This window comes from Capra hircus, chromosome 27 (genome assembly GCF_001704415.2).
Source record: "Capra hircus breed San Clemente chromosome 27, ASM170441v1, whole genome shotgun sequence".
NCBI classification, from domain to species: domain Eukaryota; kingdom Metazoa; phylum Chordata; class Mammalia; order Artiodactyla; family Bovidae; genus Capra; species Capra hircus.
In genome coordinates this window covers 43,091,514-43,116,197 of record NC_030834.1, presented here as the reverse complement: position 1 = coordinate 43,116,197, position 24,684 = coordinate 43,091,514, and the positions used below count along the sequence as shown (strand labels likewise).

The 24,684-nt window shown below is 48.8% G+C and overlaps 1 protein-coding gene across 1 annotated transcript in view; it reads left to right on the top strand.

Moving 5' to 3' along the window:
- MYOM2 (myomesin 2) overlaps nucleotides 1-16,574 on the top strand; it is a 67,072-nt gene extending 50,498 nt beyond the window's left edge. The window contains exons 26-37 of the mRNA XM_018042110.1: nucleotides 1,093-1,237; nucleotides 1,364-1,423; nucleotides 6,237-6,304; nucleotides 6,708-6,821; nucleotides 7,119-7,206; nucleotides 7,715-7,753; nucleotides 9,963-10,068; nucleotides 12,826-12,989; nucleotides 13,225-13,261; nucleotides 14,445-14,467; nucleotides 15,530-15,585; nucleotides 15,947-16,574. Coding sequence (XP_017897599.1) covers nucleotides 1,093-1,237; nucleotides 1,364-1,423; nucleotides 6,237-6,304; nucleotides 6,708-6,821; nucleotides 7,119-7,206; nucleotides 7,715-7,753; nucleotides 9,963-10,068; nucleotides 12,826-12,989; nucleotides 13,225-13,261; nucleotides 14,445-14,467; nucleotides 15,530-15,585; nucleotides 15,947-16,264 — 1,218 coding nt within the window. The 3' untranslated portion in view covers nucleotides 16,265-16,574. The remainder of the gene's footprint in view (nucleotides 1-1,092; nucleotides 1,238-1,363; nucleotides 1,424-6,236; nucleotides 6,305-6,707; nucleotides 6,822-7,118; nucleotides 7,207-7,714; nucleotides 7,754-9,962; nucleotides 10,069-12,825; nucleotides 12,990-13,224; nucleotides 13,262-14,444; nucleotides 14,468-15,529; nucleotides 15,586-15,946) is intronic.

Sequence of the window (24,684 nt, the reverse complement as noted above, 5' to 3'; positions counted from 1 at the left end):
GAGCACCCTGAAAATAGATGCGCAGGATCTGTCAGGATGTGGCTGATCTTATGCAGTTTCTAGTCACCTACAGACAGAAGTGTGTCCTGGTAGTATCGTCAAGGTGAGGGTCGTGGGAGGATCCTCTAACAAACGGAGTGGCCTCCCCTGGTCCTGAGCAGTGACTCTGCTCACCTCGCTTCAGGCTGCGCTCACCTGGGACAGGTCAGGTCCAGGCAGGGAAGCCTTTGCTTAAGTCCCAGCTGCCTGCCTCTGGAGGGGGCAGGAAGGCCTGCAGGAAGCATTACGGTAGAGGTGGCTGTGCCTTTGTTCACTCTGGGCGTGGAGCAGGGTGAGGTCCAGGCTGAGGGATGCCCTGGGGAGCCCATCCTGGCTCCTTGGCCCCTGTTCCCTGCCTGGCAGCTGTGCTGGAGACGGTCGGGATGTGCTTGTGCCCCTCCTGCCTCTGACATGCTCGATGGTGACCTCTGAGCCAGGGTGGAATAACACGTGGCCCATTAGCAACCACATGGGATGGGAGCACCTGCAGTTCATCACAGGCAACGAGGGTGGAGTCTGCAGGAGACTGAGCCCTGGGTGGGCTGTGCCAGGAAGGGTCCCCCCAAGGCTGCCCAGATGGGGTTGCAGAGCCTGGAGACCCTCAGCCCTGGTGCCAGCATGGTGATGGGGCAGAGGCGACCATTCGGGATGGGCCCTGAGCCCCCGAGACTGAAGCCCTCGCGGTGTGGAGGCGCTTGTGTTGCCGTCTCTGGTTCTGTGGTCACACGAGTCCCAGTGCATCCCGCTCTGCTCCCCACATGCTGAGTTATCTCATGGCGGGTACACGTTCCCAGGGAGTGTGCAGAGTTTTTGCTGGATTTGAGTGTAGGTTGCTCCCCACGTAGACCCAGGGCGTCATTACCAAATGTCCCTTATTTGATCTTTGCTTCACCAAGAGGTTCAGTGGGTGGAATTTCACTTTCTGGTTTTTTGGGCAGCATACTCCCTTAAGATACAATAGTTGAGTGACTGTCAGATCCCAGAGGGGAAGCTTCAGGAAGGCATTTTCCCTTTCGGGAAGGTGGGATTCTCACCTCCTCTGTGTGCTCCCAGACACACAGAATCAAGTGTGACAAGTCCACTGGCGTCATCGAGATGGTGATGGATCGTTTCACCGTCGATAACGAAGGCACCTACACTGTGCAGATTCAAGACGGAAAAGCCAAAAGCCAGTCTTCTCTGGTTCTTATTGGAGACGGTACGCTATGTGGAAGGTCCTTGTATGTTCATAAAAGAAAATTCAAAACAAATTCTTCTGATTTGAGAGAAGCATGTTTATGTCATTTCTGTTTTTTTTTTTTTTCCCCTTAAATATTGGATTTAGCATTCAAGGCTGTCCTGGAAGAGGCTGAATTTCAAAGAAAGGAGTTCCTCAGGAAACAAGGTAGGTGGTCGGCTGGCTCCCCCACCACTGGCATGGACGAAGGTGTAAGATTTGAGTATTTGTTTGGAGCAGATCCTGTCAGGCCAGATGGCTAACTGCAATTTTAAAATGAAGTCAGATCTCTTCTATTCTGTAGAAGTTTGGACCCTTTCTGTCCCTTTATTTCATCTGTGCTTTTTTCTTGCTTCTCCTTGAAAAGCCCTGGAATCTGTTGTTTAGTGTTCATGTTTTCCTGCAGTGACAAGGAAAGGGTGCTCCCATTACAGGTCCATACAAGTCCAGTGACTGTAACAAAAAGAGGAAAGAATGGAGGGAGGAAGTGAGGTGGGGGCTTTATTAGGAGAGATGGAGAGAGGGCCACAGACCCAACTCCAATTCTCAGGAGCTTATTATTTTTTCTTAAAATTGTGTGAACTTGAGCTTTTAGAGGTCATTGTTTAGTTACAAATCATATGTTTTAAATATATTGTTTTTAAAATGCATATTATCAATAACTAGATATAAAGGAAAATAGGCAGGGGTTTATTTGAAAAACATTTTTTTATTTTTTAAAAAATTTTATTGGAGTTGATTTACAAGGAATTTCTATTGTTTTTTAAAAAGTTAGAATACAGATTTTAAAATATAAAAATATTATTTTTGTTTTATGTTATTTTTATTTTTAATAGACAAAAATATTTATTTTACCCATTTCTACCATATGATTCTTTAATGTTGTAGAATGTATTTATATGGAAGAAATTAAAAAATACTTTCTAAATCTGCTTTGTATTTTTTAAAAATAAATTTATCTATTTTAATTGGAGGTTAATTACTTCACAATATTGTATTGGTTTTGCCACACATCAACATGAATCCACCACAGGTATACACATGTTCCCCATCCTGAACCTCCCTGCCTCCTCCCTCCCCGTACCATCCCTCTGGGTCGAATCAGTGCACCAGCCCCAAGCATCCAGTATCATGCATCAAACCTGGACTGGCTATTCATTTCAAATATGATATTATACATGTTTCAATGCCATTCTCCCAAATCATCCCACCCTCGCCCTCTCCCACAGAGTCCAAAAGACTGTTCTATACATCTGTGTCTCTTTTGCTGTCTGTCATGCAGGGTTATTGTTACCATTTTTCTAAATTCCATGTATATGCGTTAGTATACTGTATTGGTGTTTTTTCTGGCTTACTTCACTCTGTATAATAGGCTCCAGTTTCATCCACCTCATTAGAACTGATTCAAATGTATTCCTTTTAATGGCTGAGTAATGCTCCATTGTGTATATGTACCACAGCTTTCTTATCCATTCATCTGCTGATGGACATCTAGGTTGCTTCCATGTCCTGGCTATTATAAACAGTGCTGCAATGAACATTGGGGTACACATGTCTCTTTCAGTTCTGGTTTCCTCGGTGTGTATGCCCAGCAGTGGGATTGCTGGGTCATAAGGCAGTTCTGTTTCCAGTTTTTTAAGGCATCTCCACACTGTTCTCCATAGTGGCTGTACTAGTTTGCATTCCCACCAACAGTGTAGGAGGGTTCCCTTTTCTCCATACCCTCTCCAGCATTTATTGCTTGTAGACTTTTGGATTGCAGCTATTCTGACAGGCGTGAAATGGTACCTCATTTTGGTTTTGGTTTGCATTTCTCTGATAATGAGTGATGTTGAGCATCTTTTCATGTGTTTGTTAGCCATCTGTATGTCTTCTTTGGAGAAATGTCTATTCAGTTCTTTGGCCCATTTTTTGATTGGGTCGTTTATTTTTCTGGAATTGAGCTGCAGGAGTTGCTTGTATATTTTTGAGATTAGTTCTTTGTCAGTTGCTTCATTTGCTATTATTTTCTCCCATTCAGAAGGCTGTCTTTTCACCTTGCTTATAGTTTCCTTTGTTGTACAGAAGCTTTTAAGTTTAATTAGATCCCATTTGTTTATTTTTGCTTTTATTTCCAATATTCTGGGAGGTGGGTCATAGAGGATCCTGCTGTGATGTATGTCAGAGAGTGTTTTGCCTATGTTCTCCTCTAGGAGTTTTATATTTTCTGGTCTTATGTTTAGATCTTTAACCCATTTTGAGTTTATTTTTGTGTATGGTGTTAGAAAGTGTTTTAGTTTCATTCTTTTATAAGTGGTTGACCAGTTTTTCCAGCACCACTTATTTAAGAGATTATCTTTAATCCATTGTATATTCTTGCCTTCTTTGTTGAAGATAAGGTGTCCATAGGTGTATGGATTTATCTCTGGGCTTTCTATTTTGTTCCATTGATCTATATTTCTGTCTTTGGCCAGTACCATACTGTCTTGATGACTGTGGCTTTGTAGTAGAGCCTGAAGTCAGGCAGGTTAATTCCTCCAGTTCCATTCTTCTTTCTTAAGATTGCTTTGGCTATTTGAGGTTTTTTGTATTTCCATACAAATTGTGAAATTATTTGTTCTAGCTCTGTGAAAAATACTTCTGGTAGCTTGATAAGGATTGCATTAAATCTGTAGATTGCTTTGGGGTAGTATACTCATTTTCATTATATTGATTCTTCTGATCCATGAACATGGTATAATTCTCCATCTATTAGTGTCCTCTTGGATTTCTTTCACCAGTGTTTTATAGTTTTCTATATATAGGTCTTTAGTTTCTTTAGGTAGATATATTCCTAAGTATTCTATTCTTTTCATTGCAATGGTGAATGGAATTGTTTCTTTAATTTATATTTCTATTTTCTCATTATTAGTGTATAGGAATGCAAGGGATTTCTGTGTATTGATTTTATATCCTGCAACTTTACTATATTCATTGATTAGCTCTAGTAATTTTTCTAGTGGAGTCTTTAGGGTTTTCTATGTAGAGGATCATGTCATCTGCAAACAGTGAGAGTTTTACTTCTTCTTTTCCAATTCGGATTCCTTTTATTTCTTTTTCTTCTCTGATTGCTGTGGCCAAAACTTCCAAAACTATGTTGAATAGTAGTGGTGAAAGTGGGCACCCTTGTCTTGTTCCTGACTTTAGGGGAAATGCTTTCAATTTTTCACCATTGAGGATAATGTTTGCTGTGGGTTTGTCATATATAGCTTTTATTATGTTGAGGTATGTTCCTTCTATTCCTGCTTTCTGGAGAGTTTTTATCATAAATGGATGTTGAATTTTGTCACAGGCCTTCTCTGCATCTATTGAGATAATCATATGGTTTTTACTTTTCAATTTGTTAATGTGGTGAATTACATTGATTGATTTGCGGATATTGAAGAATCCTTGCATCCCTGGGATAAAGACCACTTGGTCATGGTGTATGATCTTTTTAATGTGTTGTTGGATTCAGATTGCTAGAATTTTGTTGAGGATTTTTACATCTATGTTCATCAGTGATATTGGCCTTTAGTTTTCTTTTTTTTATAGCATCTTTGTCAGGTTTTGGTATTAGGGTGATGGTGGCCTCATAGAATGAGTTTGGAAGTTTATCTTCCTCTGAAATTTTCTGGAAGAGTTTGAGTAGGATAGTTGTTAGCTCTTCTCTAAATTTTTGGTAGAATTCAGCTGTGAAGCCGTCTGGACCTGGGCTTTTGTTTGCTGGAAAATTTCTGATTACAGTTTCAATTTCCATGCTTGTGATGGGTCTGTTAAGATTTTCTGTTTCTTCCTGGTTCAGTTTTGGGAAGTTGTACTTTTCTAAGAATTTGTCCATTTCTTCCACGTTGTTGATTTTATTGGCATATAATTGCTGATAGTAGTCTCTTATGATCCTTTGTATTTCTGTGCTGTCTGTTGCGATCTCTCCATTTTCATTTCTAATTTTATTGATTTGATTTTTCTCCCTTTGTTTCTTGATGAGTCTGGCTAATGGTTTGTCAATTTTACTTATCCTTTCAAAGAACCAGCTTTTGGCTTTGTTGGTTTTTGCTATGGTCTCTTTTGTTTCTTTTGCATTTATTTCTGCCCTAATTTTTAAGATTTCTTTCCTTCTACTAACCCTGGGGTTCTCCGTTTCTTCCTTTTCTAGTTGCTTTAGGTGTAGAGTTAGGGTATTTATTTGACTTTTTCTTGTTTCTTGAGGTGTGCCTGTATTGCTGTGAACCTTCCCCTTAGCACTGCTTTTACAGTGTCCCACAGGTTTTGGGTTGTTGTGTTTTCATTTTCATTCATTTCTATGCATATTTTGATTTCTTTTTTGATTTCTTCTGTGATTTGTTGGTTATTCAGCAGCGTGTTGTTCAGCCTTCATATGTTGGAATTTTTAATAGTTTTTCTCCTGTAATTGAGATCTAATCTTACTGCATTGTGGTCAGAAAAGATGCTTGGAGTGATTGCTTTGTATTTTTGTGTTGAATGTGTTATTAGCATATGACTTTTACATTTACATTAAGCAAAATGGTATTTTCTACAGATACATAAATTCACCTTTGATTTCAGATGCTATGTAAATAAAATATCACATGTTGATATGATTGCTAGGTCAAACTGCTTTTTCTTCATCATACTTAGATTAGTTCTCTTATTTCAAGGTTTTTATAGGCTATGCTGGTGGATGTTCAGTCAGACATGTGCCTTGAGAAGAAATATAGTATGTCATTATTCTTCTTTCTAAAGGGCAGTAGCTGTCAGATGTCAGTAAGCAGGAGAGACTGGGCAGCATCATCTTGTTGGAAATAGAGATTTTTGTACCAGGATTGCACATGCTGAGGTCAAAGCCCTGAAGATTAGTTTTATTAAGTTATCTTGGTTTCAGACTGAACAACTACTTTCTTCTGCTCTGAATGCATTTATATGTATGTGTCTGTGTATACATTTTTCTCCTTTTTAAAAACTTTTTTCCCCTTCTGCCCCTCAGGCCCACATTTTGCTGAGTATCTGCACTGGGATGTTACAGAAGAGTGTGAGGTGCGGCTGGTGTGTAAGGTGAGATATCGGTTCCACCCAGGAGCAGTGACGATCAGGGAGATGGTCAGATCACACTTGCATTGTTTTATATTATGTATAATTTGAAATGCACTGTTCACAACTTGTCTTTATTATTGAAATCTTCTATGAACCAAAAGAAACTTAAACGATCTAATTTCTTGGATTAGAAGAAAGAGGAGTCATTCACTCTTCTTGTCAGGGCTTAATCATTTCAGAAGCTGGAATTTAGAAATGTATTTACGATTGATGGAACAGATAGCTTTCCTGTGAGCTTCTGTCTGTCACTGTCTATAATAAAAGTTTATTTACTTTTTTTAGGTTGTGGTTTGGAATCAGAGAAGACTTTTTTCTCATGAGCTCCAGCAATTCACATACTCAACATAAGACCCCTGTCTTGTAGGTTGCAAACACCAAGAAGGAAACGGTTTTCAAGTGGCTAAAGGATGATGTTCTGTATGAAACGGAGAAGATGCCTGACCTGGAGAAGGGTGTCTGTGAGCTGCTCATACCAAAGGTGTGTGTGTGTGTGTGTGTGCACATGTGCGGGTGCTCTGTCATTTCAATCATGTGTGATTCTTTGCGACCTTCTGGTTCCTCTGTCCATGGGATTCTCCAGGCAGATACTGGAGTGGGCTAAAGAAAACAGAGAGAAACAAGGAAGAAGAGTCTTTCAGATCTCTTGTGAATTCTGCCTTATCTCCCAATTTGCATGCTGAATTCCCATGGTTTGCAAAGGAAATGTATTAGTTTGTATTAGGTTTTATATCGTGGCATCAGTTTTACATACATATGGGATGTGTTTCATTTGTAGTTGTCGAAGAAGGATCATGGTGAATACAAGGCGACCTTGAAAGACGACAGGGGTCAGGATGTGTCTACCCTTGAGATAGCTGGCAAAGGTATATGAGAGCCTTCTCCCTGCTCCCAGGGAAGTCCACCTGGCCAGCAGGATGGGTGTGAGATGCGGGCGAGGCCTCCTGCGCTCTTGGGCATATTGTGTCTTTGGTGGCAACACAGTAGAGGGCAGGCTTTTAATCCTGCTGTCTTCAGAGGTGTTTGAGTGAGTTAAGAAGGATGTTACTCTGGGCTTCTCTGAAACGCCATCTTCATCCACCAACAGGAGCCAAATCCTGTCCCGTGATGAATGTGTTAAAATGATTGAACCCAGGATGAGGTGGTTCAATTAAATGCAAGGTCAGATGAATGTTGAGCAAAATGTCCTTGCTCCAGGTTTAAAAAATGGAGAAATTAGGATTTATCGCCATATAAGCCTTTCATGGATACACATTGCCATTTTAATGTTTCATTTTCAACTGAACATCCTGCTTTCCAATATCAGTTTAATTAAACGTGAAAGCGCTGCTGATAAATTAGGCCTGTAACTGTGCATTTCCTCCTTCCTTTCAGTGTATGAGGATATGATTTTGGCGATGAGTAGAGTCTGTGGTAAGTAAATGCCATTTAATTTTCAAGTCATTTCAGGGCTAGACTCTCTATTTCCCGAGAAGGGCATTTTCCACAGCTGATGGAACCACAGCACATCTGTGAACAGGCCCAGATTCAGTGGCAGGACAGTGGCTTGTGGATGACAGAGGCATACAGAAGGGGCTTTCCTGCGGGGTCAGGCTAACAGCCCACAGAACAAGAGTCTGTTCTTAGTGTCCCCAGGGCTGAAGGCAATGTGTGGCTGCAAAGCAAATCTGTTGTGATAGAGTTAGGGTCCCTCGACCTCCTTACCCTTGTGATAAGGAATCTGGAGGGGTGACTTTCAAGTTCTCATTCAGAGGTAAAATTCTGTAACTGTGGATACAAACAAACCTGTTATAAGAATCGATGCCAAAGTGATAGCTCTCTGCATGGAGGACGCTGTGTGTGTGAACACACACCTGAGAACATGCGGTTGACACTTCTCTAAGTTTCCACCTGACTTCTGAGGTGGGAAGGCAGAACCGGAGCCTCAGGCTCCTCAGTGAAGTCTCAGCATCTCATCACTGCCCGCGAGGTATGCTAACGGACCCTGCATACTTCCACAGCATCTTGGGAGAGACCACAGTATTGAGACGAGAACTCTGGTCCCGGGGGACTTGCGTGACCTGCTGTCACCGGCAGAGTCCTGGGGAGCACCGGAGTCATCTCGTGTCCCTAGCTCAGGAGCCCAGGCTTCCTTCTCAGGTCATTCAGCATTCGCTCCTCTCGTGAGACATGTACTCTAGGATGCGACCCATCCAGTTCTTTCACGTTGGTAATCCTCCAATTTCACAAAAATGTCTGAGGTGTATGTTCTCTAAAGGGGGCCAAACTTATAGTGTATCCCTTGATTTTTAATACTTACAGAACTCTAAAATGTCTAATCAAATACGAATCAATTGTGAAACAGAAACCCCAACGGCAGAACTTACTTTTCGGTGTGGCGACTGCAAAGATTAAATATGTATCTGGTTAAATTTTGTCTGATAAGACATAGATGCTCCTTAAAGCTTCAAAGTCAAGGCTTAGTCGGGACGCAGTTGAGATAAAGTGGAGAATAAGCACACGACTTCCTCGGCTTGTTGCCCCGGTCAGCGTCAGCCCTGGAAGCCAGGCTCTTGTCCGATTACCTGGGACTTGCATCCCGCCGTCCTTTCTCCCCATGGTGCACGCAATTACTTATCCATAGGTTCCGGCTGAAGTGAGACCCGGCTGGTGGTGTGGGGCAGAGTGTAACCCCGTGCAGGCTCGATGAGGAGCACAGGGACATACTGGCACCTGGATCTGAGCCGAGATATTTCCCAGGGCCGCTGTCCTGCCCGGCTGCCCCACATGCATGCTCAGTCACTGCTGTCAGATCCAACCGCTCTCCTCTGGCCCCTGTGTCTTACAGACGGTACCAGTCCCCACTCCCTGCTTGACTGGAAACCCTTCTGGACACGCTATCATTTACTGACCCCATCTGTGTCTGAAAAATGACCCTCCTCTTTACACTCTTCTGTTAAAACTGCAGCGTTTCCGCATCTTTGTGTTCCAGGATGTGCGGCTTGCTGCCCTCTGCGGTTAGCCCACTGCGCCCCCTGCCACAGGGTGAAATGTGAGGAGAAGCACGATGCAGGAAGGCGTTTAGAAAAGCCATTTTCTGGTTTATCTTCAGGCAGGAGCAGAGACAGGACTCCAGAGGCCATGGGGTGGGGCGTTCAGGTAGCTGGCTCTGAGCTCAGAGCCCCGTGGAGGGACTCCCACTGGGGCACTGTTGATGCATTTCCACAAAACGTGTAGGTGACGGAATGCCCAGGGGTTCTTCCCTTCAGGGGGAAGGAAGAGGGAGGGGAGGGGTGTGAGAAGCTGGGTGTGGTCTTGGCCACTGGGCAGCCCCGTCGGCATGGGGCCCCGTCTGCACTGGAGGCTTGCCTGTGGTCTAGTTGTAAGTGGACGCTGTAGTAGTGGCTGCATGGACGTGGTCAGGGACATGAGGAGCCCCTCGGGAACATTTTCTTGGGGCCATTTGAGTCCCTTCATGCCTCTGTCGAAGAGATTTTCAGGTACTTTTGTTGTGGATGTTAGAACACACCTGGGTGAGGATGTTTTTACGGGGATGTGGCCGGGCTTCCTGGTCCAGGGCCGGCCTGCTCTCAACCAGCACAGACCGCTCTGCTCAGGTCTGAGTCTGCTCTATCTTCTGCAGGAGCCTCTGCGTCTCCACTGAAGATTCTCTGCACCCCAGAAGGAATAAGGCTTCAGTGCTTCATGAAATACTTCACTGAGGAAATGAAGGTGAACTGGTACCACAAGTAAGTGTCCACGTGCCGTGGGCTGCGGCCCTGCATGTCCACAGCGTGGTTTCCGGGGCCCATCACTGGGACACGGGGCTCCTGGCCAAGTCCTCTTGAGACTTTGCAGTTTTGAAAAGTGATGACAGCCGTGGGCTCAGGGTGGGGCCATCTCCGAAATGGGGGGAGAGGGACAAAGAGAGAGAAGTGCTGAAGGGGCCGGAGATCAAGTTCTCTGCTGTCTCGGTTTAGACGAGGGTGGCTTTGCCGGTGACGGACGTTTTGTCAGAATCTGGCAGAGCTAATGGAAAAAGAATATTCAGAAACCGCACTCCAGATTTCCAGTCTGTTGCTTTCCCATTAGATCAATTAAAAAGAAAGGACCAAAACACACTTAATAGTACTTAAGAGAAGAAAGCAAGTGAACTCGAGCCCTGCACAAAGAGGTTTCTCTGTTTTCACATCTGCTGCGGTTGCCCGTCCAGGTGGCCAGGCTCACAATTAAAACAATAGACTCTCACGACACTCACGGCAGTGGAGCAGGGCCTGCCCCCAACCCCGTGGGGGTCTGCCCTTCTGACCCTCCTCCCCAGGCTTATCTCCAGCACACTCGTCAAAGCTTCAAGTCTGTCAGGAACAGGACCAAGTTCAGGGTTACCGTCCCCTGAGCCTGGCCTCTGTCAGGCAGTAAGTGGGGACTGTGGTCAGTCTGTCTCTAACCTGAGGACACGGGCAACCTTTCCAGACCACGTTTTCAGTGATGTCCACAAACCCAGACCTTCTGTTCCTCAGCCGACAGGACCCCAGCGTGTTCACATGGGCCTTACAGAACCTCGGCTATATGTCACTGTTTGACGATCAAGTTCTTATTAGACAATAATTGGAAACACAGAGAACAACAAGCATTTGTTGAAATACAGCCTGCCATTGGAAGCTACAGCGCCCACTTAACAGAGTCAGGGTGCCCGAGGGAAACTCGTCCTGGGGACCTGGGTATTCTGTGCCAGTGGGTGATGAGAAATCAATAGAGAATGATGAGGATTTGGTGAAACTTGCGCGTCAGCAAGGCCGATTGTTCTGTGAGGAAAATGCTGAGTAAGACATCAAGGGCCACTTAGAGGAAGGCGGAAACCTGCTCCTGAGGACTTAGAAACCCACAAAGTGGAGGTAGCAGAAACGTCCTCTGGTAGGGGATATTTTTCTCTTGCTGGAAGGTGAAATGACTGTGATGCAGGAGGGCTAGACCTCAAAGTGTGAAGTACTGGCTGCTGAAGGCATGGAAGCAGCAGGGCTACTGAAGACTCCAGCAGCCTCTTTACAGAAGGAAACAGTTAACACTGTTTTAATCCCAGAATGTGGACTTTAACTCAACTTTGGAGCTTTGCTCAGAGGCCCCTGAAGTCTCAGTGAAGCCTGGGACTCCCAGGGGAGGGGAGGTTTGGGACGACCCTGCTGCCAGCCCACCCCTGCAGGGACCAGCCTCCTGGTTGCTTTCACCCAAATGGGCAGACACGTGTAGGCTTTCGTTCATCTGCCTCTTTCTCCCTTTGATGTAAGCTGTTTTAAGATTACTTGGGAATAAAGGGATTCAGTCAGGTTTTGTGATCAACTAATAAAACCAAGGAGGTGGTTTTATCCAATTTGGCCCATTTAAGTCCCCAAGCAGTAAGGAACAGACAGTCCTTTGATCCAAGGTCGTGGTCAGTGGGGTGATGGTTAGAGTGAACTCTGCCGCGGCTGTGGTGCTCCAGCAGGATTGGTTTGCCTTCTTCTAAGCTGACAGGTTCCTGGAACTGCTGTGGCAGGTGTGGGCTGAGTGTGGGGCTGCTGGCCAGGGAAGGTTCTGGAGGCAAGGGTTCATCTGGGGATGGAGCCAGGCCGGGGGTGGTGGAGGGGTGGGTCTGCTGCAGACGGGGGGCTTCCTGTGTGTCTAGAGGACGGAATGTGTTCCTGGCCCAAGAAGCCAGCAGGGCTGTGACCATGGGGTGGGGGCAGAGGTCAAGTCTGGGCTTGGGATTGGAGATTGGAGCTGGTCTCAGGGTCACACTGGGCTGGGGACATGCTGGCCCAGGGGCTGGGGGTTCCTGCAGGAGACCCAGTGGGCGACAGGGCTCCAGACATGTGCAGGTGGGCTGCCTGTGGTCTGGTGTTTGGTGGATGCCCCCTCCTTCAATGCCATGTTCAGCCTTCGTCACGGCTGAGTCGATGCTGGGTGTAGTTCCCCCTTCGCGAGCAGGTTGTTTTATTCGGCATGATGTCCTTGAGGCCCATCCTTGCGGTAGTGGGTGTCAGAATTTCCTCCCATTCCATCGTGTGGCTGGGCCACCGTTTGCTTATCCATCGTCTGTCCGTGGACACTTGTTTCCACCTTTGGCTGCCGAGCCGTGCCTTGTGAACCTCTGCTCCAGTCCCTGCTGCCCATCCTTCTGGTTGCATATCCACTGGATCATACAGTGGATCATACAGCGATTCTGTTTTTAATTTTTAAGTAGAAAAATAAGTCATGGCCTAGAGGATTTGATAGTCTATGTGTGGCCAGCAAGCAGATGGTAAACTGCAGTGAAACTCTATGAAATAAGTATCAGATTTAATTTCAGAAGGTTTTCAGAGCTCAGCTGCTCATGTGGTTCGTAAATGTACAATATCCAGAGACGTCTATGATGACATCGACTCTATAGCTTGGAGGAGGCTCCCTCCGAAAGACGCCCAACATGCCCCAGAGGTGTCTCACATGCAGTGTAAGATTGTAAATCGAATGTGTCCTGTGACTTTTCAAAGGGATGCTAAGATTGCGTCGAGCGAGCACATGAGGATCGGCGGCAGTGAGGAGATGGCCTGGCTGCAGATCTGTGAGCCCACGGAGAAGGACAAGGGGAAGTACACCTTTGAGATTCTTGACGGCAAGAAGAACCACCAGCGCTCGCTTGACCTGTCTGGTCAGGGTAAGATCATTATTCTCTGGCCCCTGGTAGTTTTGTACTAGGTGATCAGGGTAAGCTGGATGCTGAAAAGGAAACCACCGATTTTACGATTTTCATTCAGAGAGGAATACTTCTAAATCAGTGCTTTATTCATTCGGCTATTTGTCGGTGTTCACTAAGCAAACTCAGGAGCAGAGAGAGTGAGTGAGTAAAAGCACATTCAAATGCTCACTAACGTGCGAAATATTCCTTGCAGCTTTTGATGAAGCATTTGCCGAATTCCAGCAGCTCAAGTAAGATTTGCATGCTTGTCTATTATTCTGGGGTCCAGGGGACCAGGTGTCATTTTGGTTGAGTGTGGGGACCTCTGTGGATGCCTCACTGACCCAAGAGATGTGAAGCTCTAGGAAGTGGGGTAAATTGGCAATTTAAGCCTTTCCACATCCAGAAGAAGGCATCCTTTTAAACTATAAATGCATCTAACAATTAATTTTTTAGAGTTATAATGACCCTGGGTTACTTTAAATGAACTTAAATACTGAATTTCTGAAATAGGCATAATTATAGCCACACATCATACAGAGCAATTTTTAAAATGTTGGATGTTTAGTTTCCTTTTAGAGACTTCATATTTTTAGGGCAGTTTTAGGTTCACAGCAAATTGAGAGGGAGGGACAGAAAATACCTGCCCCCCTTCCGATGCGGGGCCTCCTCACTCAGCACCCACACTGCACCGTCCACAAGTTACAACTGGTGAGCCTGTGTGGACAGGTCACCGTCACCCTGAGTCTGTGGGTCGTGTTAGGGCTTACTCTTGGTGTTGGACAGTCTCTGGGTTGGGACACATGTATAATGACAGGTATGACAGGTATACTCACAAGAATTTCCCTACCCCTGTGCTTGTTGAGGGTCCCTTCTACTGGGAATCCTACGGTCTGCAGCCTCCTCAAACTGGCTTCTTTCACTCGGTCATAAGCACCTAATCTTCTTCCATGTATTTTCATGGCTTGAGAGCTCATTTCTTTTTTAGCGGATTAATATTCCATTGCTCAGAGCAACTTTTTAAAGAATGACTTGGGATTTCTAATCTGTGTCTCAATTTTAGAACATCTTTAAAACTGAGAACAGTCTTTGTCCCACACTAAGTTATTCAGTAAATATTTGTTGATGGATGTATGCATAACTGAGGTAAATCAGAAATCAATATTTTAAAAAAATACCTAAAAATCTCCAATGCAATCTGGTGAAAAAAGAAATCTCTTCACCCTGCGAGTGTGGATGGCAGGCCTTTCTGTGGGTTTCAGCAGCTGGAAGGCAGGGTGGTGGGAGGCATCAGAACTCTGTTTGACCCTGTGACCTGGATTATTCTTGGAGAAGCTCTGTCTCTAGCAGACCTCTCGAATGAGTGATGCTTTAGTTGACAGCATTTGCTCATGACTCTTTTATTCTCTCTCCTCTGCCCTCTTTAATTTTTAGGGCTGCTGCTTTTGCAGAGAAAAGTGAGTACATGCTTGATTATAAGCACAGTACACTCTTGGGGGGTAGAGGGTCTGTATTTTAGAGCATTCACGGTGTGCACAGAGTGAGCACAGCAGACCCGCCTCACCTGACGAAGCCCCAGGACTGCCCACGCCCCCTCTTGCCCCCAGCCGCCCACCCCCGCGCCCTGCAGCCCGAGGCCAGCCCCCTTCCTCCTTGCCCTCCTTCCTGCCCACCCCCCACCAGCCGTTCTGTGTCCTTTTAGTCACTGCTCACTCAGGAGTGGCCACCTGAGGAGATGCAGGTCAGGCTTCCAGTCCTGGAGGAGGGGTGTGCCAGGCACGCGGGGGTCGGGGTCAGGGCAGAGGGCAGGACAGAGGGGGACGGAGGCCACGGCCTGTCCTGGGGTTTGCAGGGAAAGGCAGGCAGGGAGGGGTGAACACGAGACTGGCCTGTTCTAGTGATTTCTCTGGGCTTGCGCGACAGGGGTGTTCTCAGCTGCCAGGCACCCGGTCAGGGTGATCCAGGCAGAGGAGTGTCCTCTCCAGGGGCAGGGCAGGTGGCGGAGGCCGGCCTGGCTGGGGGTTGGCACAGGTGGTGGGCGATTCCTGGTGGGCCCTTGGTGGGTGGGGGGTATCTGCCTGCCAGGTGGGATTTCAGATGTCAGAACATCACAGAAAATTATACTCTCTCTCTATATATATATGTAGTATATATATATATATACAAAACATTGCCCTTGCAAAATCTTCTCTCCAGAAGCCATGCCCCTCCAGCTCCCAAAAGAATTCAGGAGGACACGGTTTGCCTGGTGCTGTGGCCAGGGTGAACTTCATCCTCGAAGCCCTGCTCAGTCTGAATTTCTAGAGTGTTTCACAACCCCCCTTTTCTGCCCACTGCCCTGCCAGCCCCTCCCAACATGGAATCACACCCCTCCATGCAGACCTTGGCCAGGGGCCCCCCAGCCATGAGCCTTGTCAGGCAGCACCCCACACCTGAGCCCCTCCTGGCCCCTGGGTGCCCTGACCCCCAGGAACAGCCCCACGGATGGTGTTCTCAGCCAAGTTGCTTTCCTGTTGCAGATCGTGGCAAGGTGATCGGCGGCCTGCCTGACGTGGTGACCATCATGGAGGGGAAGGTGAGGGGGGGGGTGCCCGGGAGGGCAGGGGTCCTCACGCAGGCCTAGGGTGTGGAGCCAGTGTGGGGGGTCCCTGCGTCCTGCCGGACCTGGGCTGTCTCTGCAGACCTTGTCTCCTCAAGGGACAGATGGTTGATTCTTCTGAATACACAGGGCACCCCTCCCACCATGGGACACCTTCCATGCTGTGTCTGAGGCTCCTGCTGTCTCCAGTGGTGCCTCCATATACAAAGAGCATGTTGACCAAATAAATGATGAGTGGGACAGATCAATGCCTGGGTGGGGCCCCAGGTCTAGTCACACAGAGGCCACCTGACTCTTCTTTCTCCATCTCCTCCTCTCTGCCTGCTCTTCCCCCAAGACCTTGAACCTGACCTGCACAGTGTTTGGGAACCCTGACCCAGAGGTAGTGTGGTTCAAGAATGACAAGGACATCGAGCTGAGTGACCACTTCTCAGTGAAGGTGGAGCAGGCCAAGTATGTCAGCATGACCATCAAGGGCGTGACCTCCGAGGACTCGGGCAAGTACAGCATGCACGTGAAGAACAAGTACGGCGGCGAGAAGATCGACGTGACGGTCAGCGTGTACAAGCACGGCGAGGAGATCCCCGACGTGGTGCTGCCCCAGCAGGCCAAGCCCAAGCTGCTCCCCGCGGCTGCCCCCTCACCCGCCCACTGAGGGGCCAGGGGGCCGTGCCATCGCTGTGGGTGGCGTCCCGCGTGGCCTGACAGCCCCTCGCATGTTGTGGTTTTATCTTGCTGTTCTGTTGTTATAGTTTTGGTCCTTCTGAGCAGAAGAGCGAGTGTTTCCCGTACACTGTGTCTGCAGGCACTGGACAGGGTGGGCTAGGGGCGAGCTGATGCCTCGCTGGGGTGTTCGGTCCGTGATGCCTGCAGGCCTGGGGGCTCTGAGATACTCGGGCGGTCAGCATATGTGCCTCTTGCTCTCTGCTTTCTCTCGCTTCAGGCAATAAAACTTCAAAAGGCAACTTTTGGTGTCTCTTCTGTACCAAGCGGTTCCCAGCTCGTCAGCCTGCTTGTGTCCCCGATCTGGTCTGGTTAATTGCAGGACCTGGGGCAGCTTCATAGCAGGAGCCCTGAGGAGCCGGGTGTCCAGGGCGGGAGGGGGGGTCCAGACTCCTGCGTGGGTCTTGTTCCTGCAACTTCCCGCAGGCAGGACACCCCGGCCAGTGAGAGGCCTCTGGTTTCCTAGGATTCCACCTGAATCCTTTCCTGAAAACCCCTGCTGCTTTCCCCAGTCAATAAACACGGAGTGAAGCCCATTCCTGTGCTGACCCCACCTGCGTATCCATTCTCAAAACAGGAGGAGCCCTGGCGGGGTGTTTGTGTCCGCGGCAGGCAGACAGTGTGAACGATGGCTGTACTCACTCAGGCTTGAGCGTGACTCTTCTGCCTCCTTCCGAGGGAGACAAATGTGCTGCTGTCCGGAAAACGTGTGGTTTTTTTCCCATGAAAAGTTTTTCACCCAGGAGAGCGGTGAGAATCCACATGTGAATGTTAATGACATAGAAAATTAAAAGCCATAAAGATTGAGAAATTAGACTTCATAAAGGTGCATTCACGGTAATGATGGCATGAAACAAATGAGGAGACACACATTTGTGACCCGTCTGAAAGCGTCTCATTAGTGGGGGTGGGGTGGGTATTTATGAAAGCGTCTTTTAAAAAACTGATTCAAACAATTGTTTAAGTAAATAAAGGTAGGTTTGTGTGTCTGTCGATGGGGAAAGCATCCATAACTGGGGAGCGAGGGCTTTGCTTCTGCGTCACAGAGAGTCGTTTCCCATATCTGGGGTCCTGGGGTGGTGCCTCACAGGGCTGGGTTCTGCGAACATGGTGTCCAGCAGGCATAAGAGCTGCGTTAGGGCCGTGACTGTGACGTGACCAAGAAGGGGAGCTGGACCGCCTCTCCGTCCTCATGGGAGGCAGGAGGCCACGGAGGTCAGCCCAGCAGGCTTTCCTGTTCTTCTCCAGGGCCAGCTTCTCAGCGGCGCCGGGTTTCGCAGCTTCCAAGAGCTTCCCTGGCCTCAGAGCAAGCCTGTCCCAGATCCGGTTCAGCCACACCCCTGTGACCCCTTCTCCACTGGGAAGGTTCCCGCAGTTCCGGCTCAGAGTGAAGGGATGAGATACGCGAGCTCTTAGACATGCCCACTCTCAGCCTCGAGGGTACACTCTCCAGGATAAGTTAACGAAAGCGCAGAAAGCCATGCCGGCCAGCGCCTGCGCTGGGGCTCACCACCTCTAGATGGCACTCGGAGAGAGGGTACCGAACCACTGCACGCCCATCGGCATGGCCAGACCAGACCCGTCTTTCTGATGCAAACATGTTGCTCAATGAATGGAAGATTATTGAGGGCGTTATGGTTGCCCCAGGGGCAAGGACAGGTCTGGCAAATTACTGTTTCCAGGAAATAGCAGGTCATTTTGAAGGCGATAATATAGCCTCTTAATCTTCACGTGATACACATTACAAGGAATAAAACATACCTTGTGAAAGGTTACGAGGCTCTTCTTACACCAGTGAAGCCATAAAAGGATATGATCTATCTATGCATTAAGTTTGGGGTATGGATTTTAAATATTCCGTGTTTCAAAGAAGCATGTCAAACGCAGCAGGCTCCCTCATTTTTCAAAGCAGTAAATTACAGCTTTGGAACTTTTCCCATTAAAGCCGCTGGCGCTGCAGGGCTGCGGGGCAAGAGTGGGACTGGAGGACACGGAGGAGCTTCGGGGTCTTCGGGCAGCCGTGCGCACCCAGCTGCCCTTGTCTGTCCTTGAGCATTTCTCAGTGGTTGTTCTGCCTCTTGACTTTTTAAAGGACTTTCTTACAATGGATGTTTGGGAGAGGAAGCTGCTGGTCGGCATGAACAGCCCCTATCGTCTTCAGTTTTATAGTGAATGACGTGGTTCTTTGGGAGGGGGCGTCTTTTTTTTATTGTAGTTGTCCCCTTGGATGTACAGTTAAAGAAATGGAACAAAAGTGTACATATAACCATCTCTTTTTTTGGCTTAAAGTAGTTGAAAATCCATTTAAACATCATTTACGCATAGGATTATACTGGCATTTTACCACAGCTTATGATGGTATTTTTAAACAAAGGGGGCACACAAACGAGGTACATTTAAGGGGGGTGTAAAAATGACGGGAAGATGCAGTGCCCACTCGGGGCAGCTCTGGGACGTGAAGCACACATCGCAGCCGCTCTCCTCATCACTCAGCCTCGACTCAGCCTCGCCCACCAGCCACACTCGCTGACGGGCTTTTGTTTCATTCAAGATGACTGCTTCTCCGGTAACCAGACGTTGCTTCTTTAACTGCTTTTAATGCATTGCCCTAGAAAAGCACGGGGTGGGGAACACAGCTGAGGGGGCACAGGCGTTAGCCCCAGCTCTCTCAGAACCAGTCGCGCAGGACCCCTGGACAAGCCTCCATCCGCGTATGCCCAGCGCCCTCGATCTACAGGGACCCCGACAAGCCTCCATCCACATGTGCCCCGTGCCCTCACTCTACAGGGACCCTGGCAAGCCTCCATCTGCATGTGCCCAGTGCCCTCACTCTACAGGGACCCTGGCAAGCCTCCATCTGCATGTGCCCAGTGCCCTCACTCTACAGGGACCGGACAAGCTTCCATCCACGTGTGCCCCATGCCCTCACTCTACAGGGACCCCGACAAGCCTCCATCCACGTGTGCCCCATGCCCTCTCTGTAGAGGGGACCCCAACAAGCCTCTATCCGTGTGTGCCCACTGCCCTCACTCTACAGGGGCACCCCCTGTTCTCTATCCGAGTGCCATCCAGGTGCCCTACGAATGCCCTGAGCGGCCAGCTCCTTGGCAGCCTCGGGCCCTGCCATCCTGGCATCAGCTTCTGTCTCCTTCATGAGATGTTCTGAAAGGCTCGGGTCTTTCAGCAGTTCCAAGGTTTCCTCCTTGGATCAGAGGTTTAGGATATCGGCGTTTGTGCCTGTGGTTCTGATGGGGATCCAGTTGGAGCTCTCCACTGCTGCCCGCTGGGGCACTGGGGCCAGAACATGTGGGGACACGACTCCGGTGGGTCTGGGGACTCTGGGGGGCAGTCCCGCCTGGGAGGTCCATGCTTCGGGCTGTATCCTCAGGTCCTAACTGAACCACCAAGAGCATTTAAAGAAAGAGGTCAGCGCCTGGGGATGGACGGCGGCCAGGAGCCCAAAGGGTGAGAAACAGGGGAGCAGGGTCCCTGGCCTCGTCTGCAGCACCTGGAGGGTCAGCAGATGCTTATTAACTGCTGGAGGGTCAGGACCCTGGGGGCAGCAGGGTGAGAGGGGCCAGGGGCCAGGGGTGGACCCCGGCGCTGGGCGAGGAAGGGGCATGGTGTCTGGAGGGCCGGTCCCCACGGGCGGGCACTGCAGCAGGGCCGGTCCCCGTGGGCATGCTCCAGGAGGACCACGCTCGCTGCCCTGGGCGGCCTGGAGCGCGCAGACGGCCGCGCCCCGTCGGACTCCAGTCAAGGCCGCCGTCTGGTGCCTTTCTAGATGCCTCAGCTCTTCCATGCAAGGTAAGAACACGCACAGGTACAGCAGCCCATGTGTTCTCTCCTAAAGATCAACAGAAGGAAAAAAAATGACGCTCAGCCAGTTCCCCGGCTATGCCACTGCCCCCCGCCTCCGCCTCACAGCAAGGACCCGCCCCGCCTGCACCCCGGGTCTCGCGCACTCCTTGCCGCCCCTCTTCAGGGCCCGGGGCCCTGACGCTCAGTGGTCACTGCCTGTGCTTCCTGCTCACCACACATGTGCATCGAGCAAGAAAGCGGGAGCTTCGTACTCTTTCCAGTACGAGCTCACCTCCTTGGCAGGAAGTTCCTGTGTTTGGTGTAACAGCCGGCTGTCCTGTGAGGCCTGGGAGCCCGGCCAGCCCACGAGCCCAGCTACGTCTCCCCCAGCTCCATCTCCAACGCGCCCAGCTCCGTCTCCCATGCACCAGCTCCGTCTCCCCCAGCTCTGTCTCCCACGAGCCCAGCTATGTCTCCCCCAGCTCCATTTCCCACGTGCCCAGCTCCGTCTCCCATGCACCAGCTCAGTCTCCCATGCGCTAGCTCAGTCTCCCCCAGCTTCATCTCCCACGTGCTCAGCTCCGTCTCCCCCAGCTCCGTCTCCCACGCACCCAGCTCAGTCTCCCACGCGCCCAGCTCCATCTCCCCCAGCTTTGTCTCCCACGCACCCAGCTCCGTCTCCCCCAGCTCTGCCTCCCCCAGCTCCGTCTGCCCCCAGCTCTGTCTCCCACACTCCCAGCTCTGCCTACCCCAGCTCCGTCTCCCCCAGCTCTGTCTTCCATGTGCCCAGCTCCATCTCTCCCAGCTCCTCGGCTCCTGCAGCCAGGGCCTCACGTCCATTGAGAAACTGCAGTAAGAGCATGTCTGCGTATTTGCAGGAGGAATTTTTTCTACATTATCCTTGTCTGCCATGTTTCTCAAATGGGCAGCCTCAGGGAGTATTTGTATAAAGCTGGCATGCAAAGACGTGTTTTAATTAAGTCCAAGCCTTAAAGGATGAGGCAGGGGATGTGGGCCCCACCCACACAGATTCTCATGTGGGATGCCGCATTTATGGCCGTCCAGTCAATCTTAGATTATGTTCTGGGCACAAACATGATTTCTTGTACTGCTGTCTGCGACGAGTGTTCTGTCTGGGACACAACTTGCAGGTGAGTGGTGGTTTCTGCAGGGAGATGCTGTCTTAATTTATCAAGCATCATGCTCTTTACCTAAATGATTTCATCTGTTACTTAGTCTCCGTCTTGTTGATAAATTGATTGAGAAGTTGATTTATCAACTTCTCTGTTGATAAATACCATCCTCGAAAGGCTCTTCTCTTTCCTGAAGCTGTGATGGATTCCAGAGGAAGAATAATATCATTCTGCAAGGGGCAAATAAGGGGCCAACCAGGTGGCTCAGTGGTAAAGAATCTGCCTCTATTGCAGGGGACATACGTTCCATCCCTGGTTCGGGACGATCCCCTGGAAGAGAAAATGACAACCCACTCCAATATTTTGCCTGGGAAATCCCAGAGACAGAGGAGCCTGGTGGGCTACAGTCCATGGGGTCACAAAAGAGCTGGACACAGGAAGGGCAGATATCACGGAGCAACCTGAACATCTCACATATGTAATCCCAGGTAGCTCAGTGGTGAAGAATCTGCCTGGTAAAGTAGGAGACATGAGAGATGTGGGTTCGATCCCTGGGCTGGGAAGATCCCTTGGAGAAGGAAACGGCAACCCACTCCAGTACTGTAGCCTGGAGAATGCCGTGAACAGAGGAACCTGGTGAGCTACAGTCCATGTGATCACGGAGTTGGACACGACTTAGTGACCGAACACGCACGCTGCACTCCCTTTTCACGTCCTTTTGTGCCCTTATTTTAGTTCAGGCTCTTAATCCCTCCGACCAAGACTCTCCCTGGCTTCCTCCCTGGGTCTGTATCCTCCCACTCCCCTTACCTGGCTACCACCTGCGGCCCAATTCACCCTCTGAAAGCAAAGTGCTGACAAAGAGAAAGCTTCTGTTTTACTACTCGGCCATAAAAAGAATGAAATTTTGCCATTTGCAACAAAATGGATGAACTTGGAGTGTATTGCGCTATGTGAAATAAGTCAGAGAAAGACAGATACTGTATGATATCACTTATACGTGGAATTTAAAATACACAACAAACTAGGAAACTCACAGATGTAGAGAACAGCCTAGCGGTCATCAGTGGGGAGAGGGCCAGGGGGAGGGGGTTAGAAGGTGGAGTCTGTTAGGTATGAAATAAGATGCAGGGATACACTGAACAACAGAGAATATACTCAGTGTTTTGTAGTAACTATAGATGGAGTATGGGCTTGCCAGGCGGCTCAGTGGTAAAGAATCTGCCTGCCATTGCAAGAGACTCGGGTTCAATCCCTGGGTTGGAGTTCACTGGAGAAGGAAATGGCAACCCACTCTAGTGTTCTTGCCTGGAGAATCCCATGGACAGAGGAGCCTGGTGGGCTACAGTCCATGAGGCTGCAAAGAGCGACTTAACACACACACACACACAATGAAGTATAATCTTTAAAAACTGTGAATCACGATGGTACACACACATAATTTATACAATATTTTACATCAACTATTCGTCATTAAAGAAATGCAATGATACAAAAAAGAAGAAAGCTTCTGTCTGAAAGCCTTTAGGTGACTCCTTGTTGCCTGAAGATCCCCAGCCTGACTTTCATTGATAAAATCTGTCATTTAGACTGGTTTCCGGAAAGATGATTTTTCCACAGACCAGTGTTGGGAGGGATGGTCTGGGGATGATTCAAGCAGATTATCTCTATTGAGCACTTCATTCCTGCCCTCAACGCAAACTCACAAGTCCCTGGAAAGCGTCTTTAAGTTTTGTTCAGCGTTTCCTCCGGAGGCTTAGGCGGCAGACTGCTCCGCTGTGCAGCTGCTCTGCCCCACGTGTTTCTGCTACAGACACTCACACCGACATGCGCTCCCTGGACAGGTCTCCAGGCACACAAGCCACAGCCCGGCAGGTCCTCGCTGGGCTGGGAGGGACAGGTGGGTCCCTGGTCCCCTGAGCCTGATTCTCCAGGGCCTTAACTCAGGCTGTGTTTACCTGCAGCCAAAGTTTCCTCTCGACTAAAAAGACACAGTCATGTATACAACACAAGACAATGAAAGAAGGCAAGGAGGTGGAGCCTACAGACAGCGGCCCTTCCTAGGGAAGGGGTGCAGGTGTGATCGGCTCCGGGCTTCCCAGGTGGCTCAGCGGTGAGGACCCTGTCTGCAGAGTAGGAGCCACAGGGGACACAGGTTCGATCCCTGGCTGGGTCAGGAAGATCCCCTGGAGGAGGAAATGGCAACCCACTCCAGGATTCATGCCTGGAGAATCCCATGGACAGTGGAGCCTGGTGGGCTACAGTCCATGGGGTCGCAAAGAGTCAGACATGACTGAAGCAATTTAGCATGCAAGCACGCACACACGATCAGCTCTGTCCTGGATCCCACTTCTTAGCTACAAGAGGGTCAGTGACACGTCCCCTGGCCGTGGGTTCCTGACTGTAAACCAGCTCTCGTGGGCATGGCGGCAGCTGGGAGAACTTCCTTGCTGACCCGAGGGGTTTCTGAGGCTTCCTCGCGGGACCAGCCTGCCCTGTAGCCTCCACCCGGTGCCGACAGGCTCCCTGTTCCCTGACCTCTCCTCTCAGACATGGACTGTGTGGCTCTGCTGCATAAATTTGGCTTCTTGAAGTTCTTTGTTCTGACTTTAAGGGACTATTAGCATCTTCACCCGCCTCCCCCTTCACCTGGCAGACTGCCTTGATTGTGTGTAACAACACCGGGAAACAACACGAGGAACAATCAGCCTCATCTGCTAGCAGTGGGCACCTTCACATCATTTCTCGCATGCTTATGATCTTCTTTCTGAGATGCTGGATTTTCTCGAAGTAATGAGAGGTTTGTCAGGTATGGGTGGATGGAACACCCGAGAGGTGGAAAGGGTCAGTGGAAAAGGAGAAATTCTGGCATGGGCTGAATATTCAGGAAATGCTCTTACTGTATTTATTTACTGTTTCACATGAAGCAGTGTAATATCATTTTAAGTTTGTAAACATTTAGAGAGGTGGAATTTACATGGTTTTTGGACCCTGTGCCGTTTCCTCTTCCCCAGGCTTCTCCATGGCTCAGGTGGTAAAGCATCAGCCTGCAACGCGGGAGACCTGGGTTCGACCCCTGGGTCGGGAAGATCCCCTGGAGAAGGAAATGGCAACCCACTCCAGTATTCTTGCCTGGAAAATTCCATGGATGGAGGAGCCTGGTAAGTTACCATCCAATGGGGTTGCAAAGAGTCGCACATGACTGAGCGAGTTCACTTGCAGTTGCAGTTTCCTCTTGAAAAGCAAGAAGTTGATAGGCAAAGGAAGTGACCTTAGATAAAACCAGAAACTTAAAATCAGCTACAACACTGCTCCCATCATTAAAAGTACACTTGAAAAGGATGGCTTTACAGTAGGGCCTTGTTTATCCATTATATATATATATATTTTTTTAACTTTACAATATTGTATTGTTTTC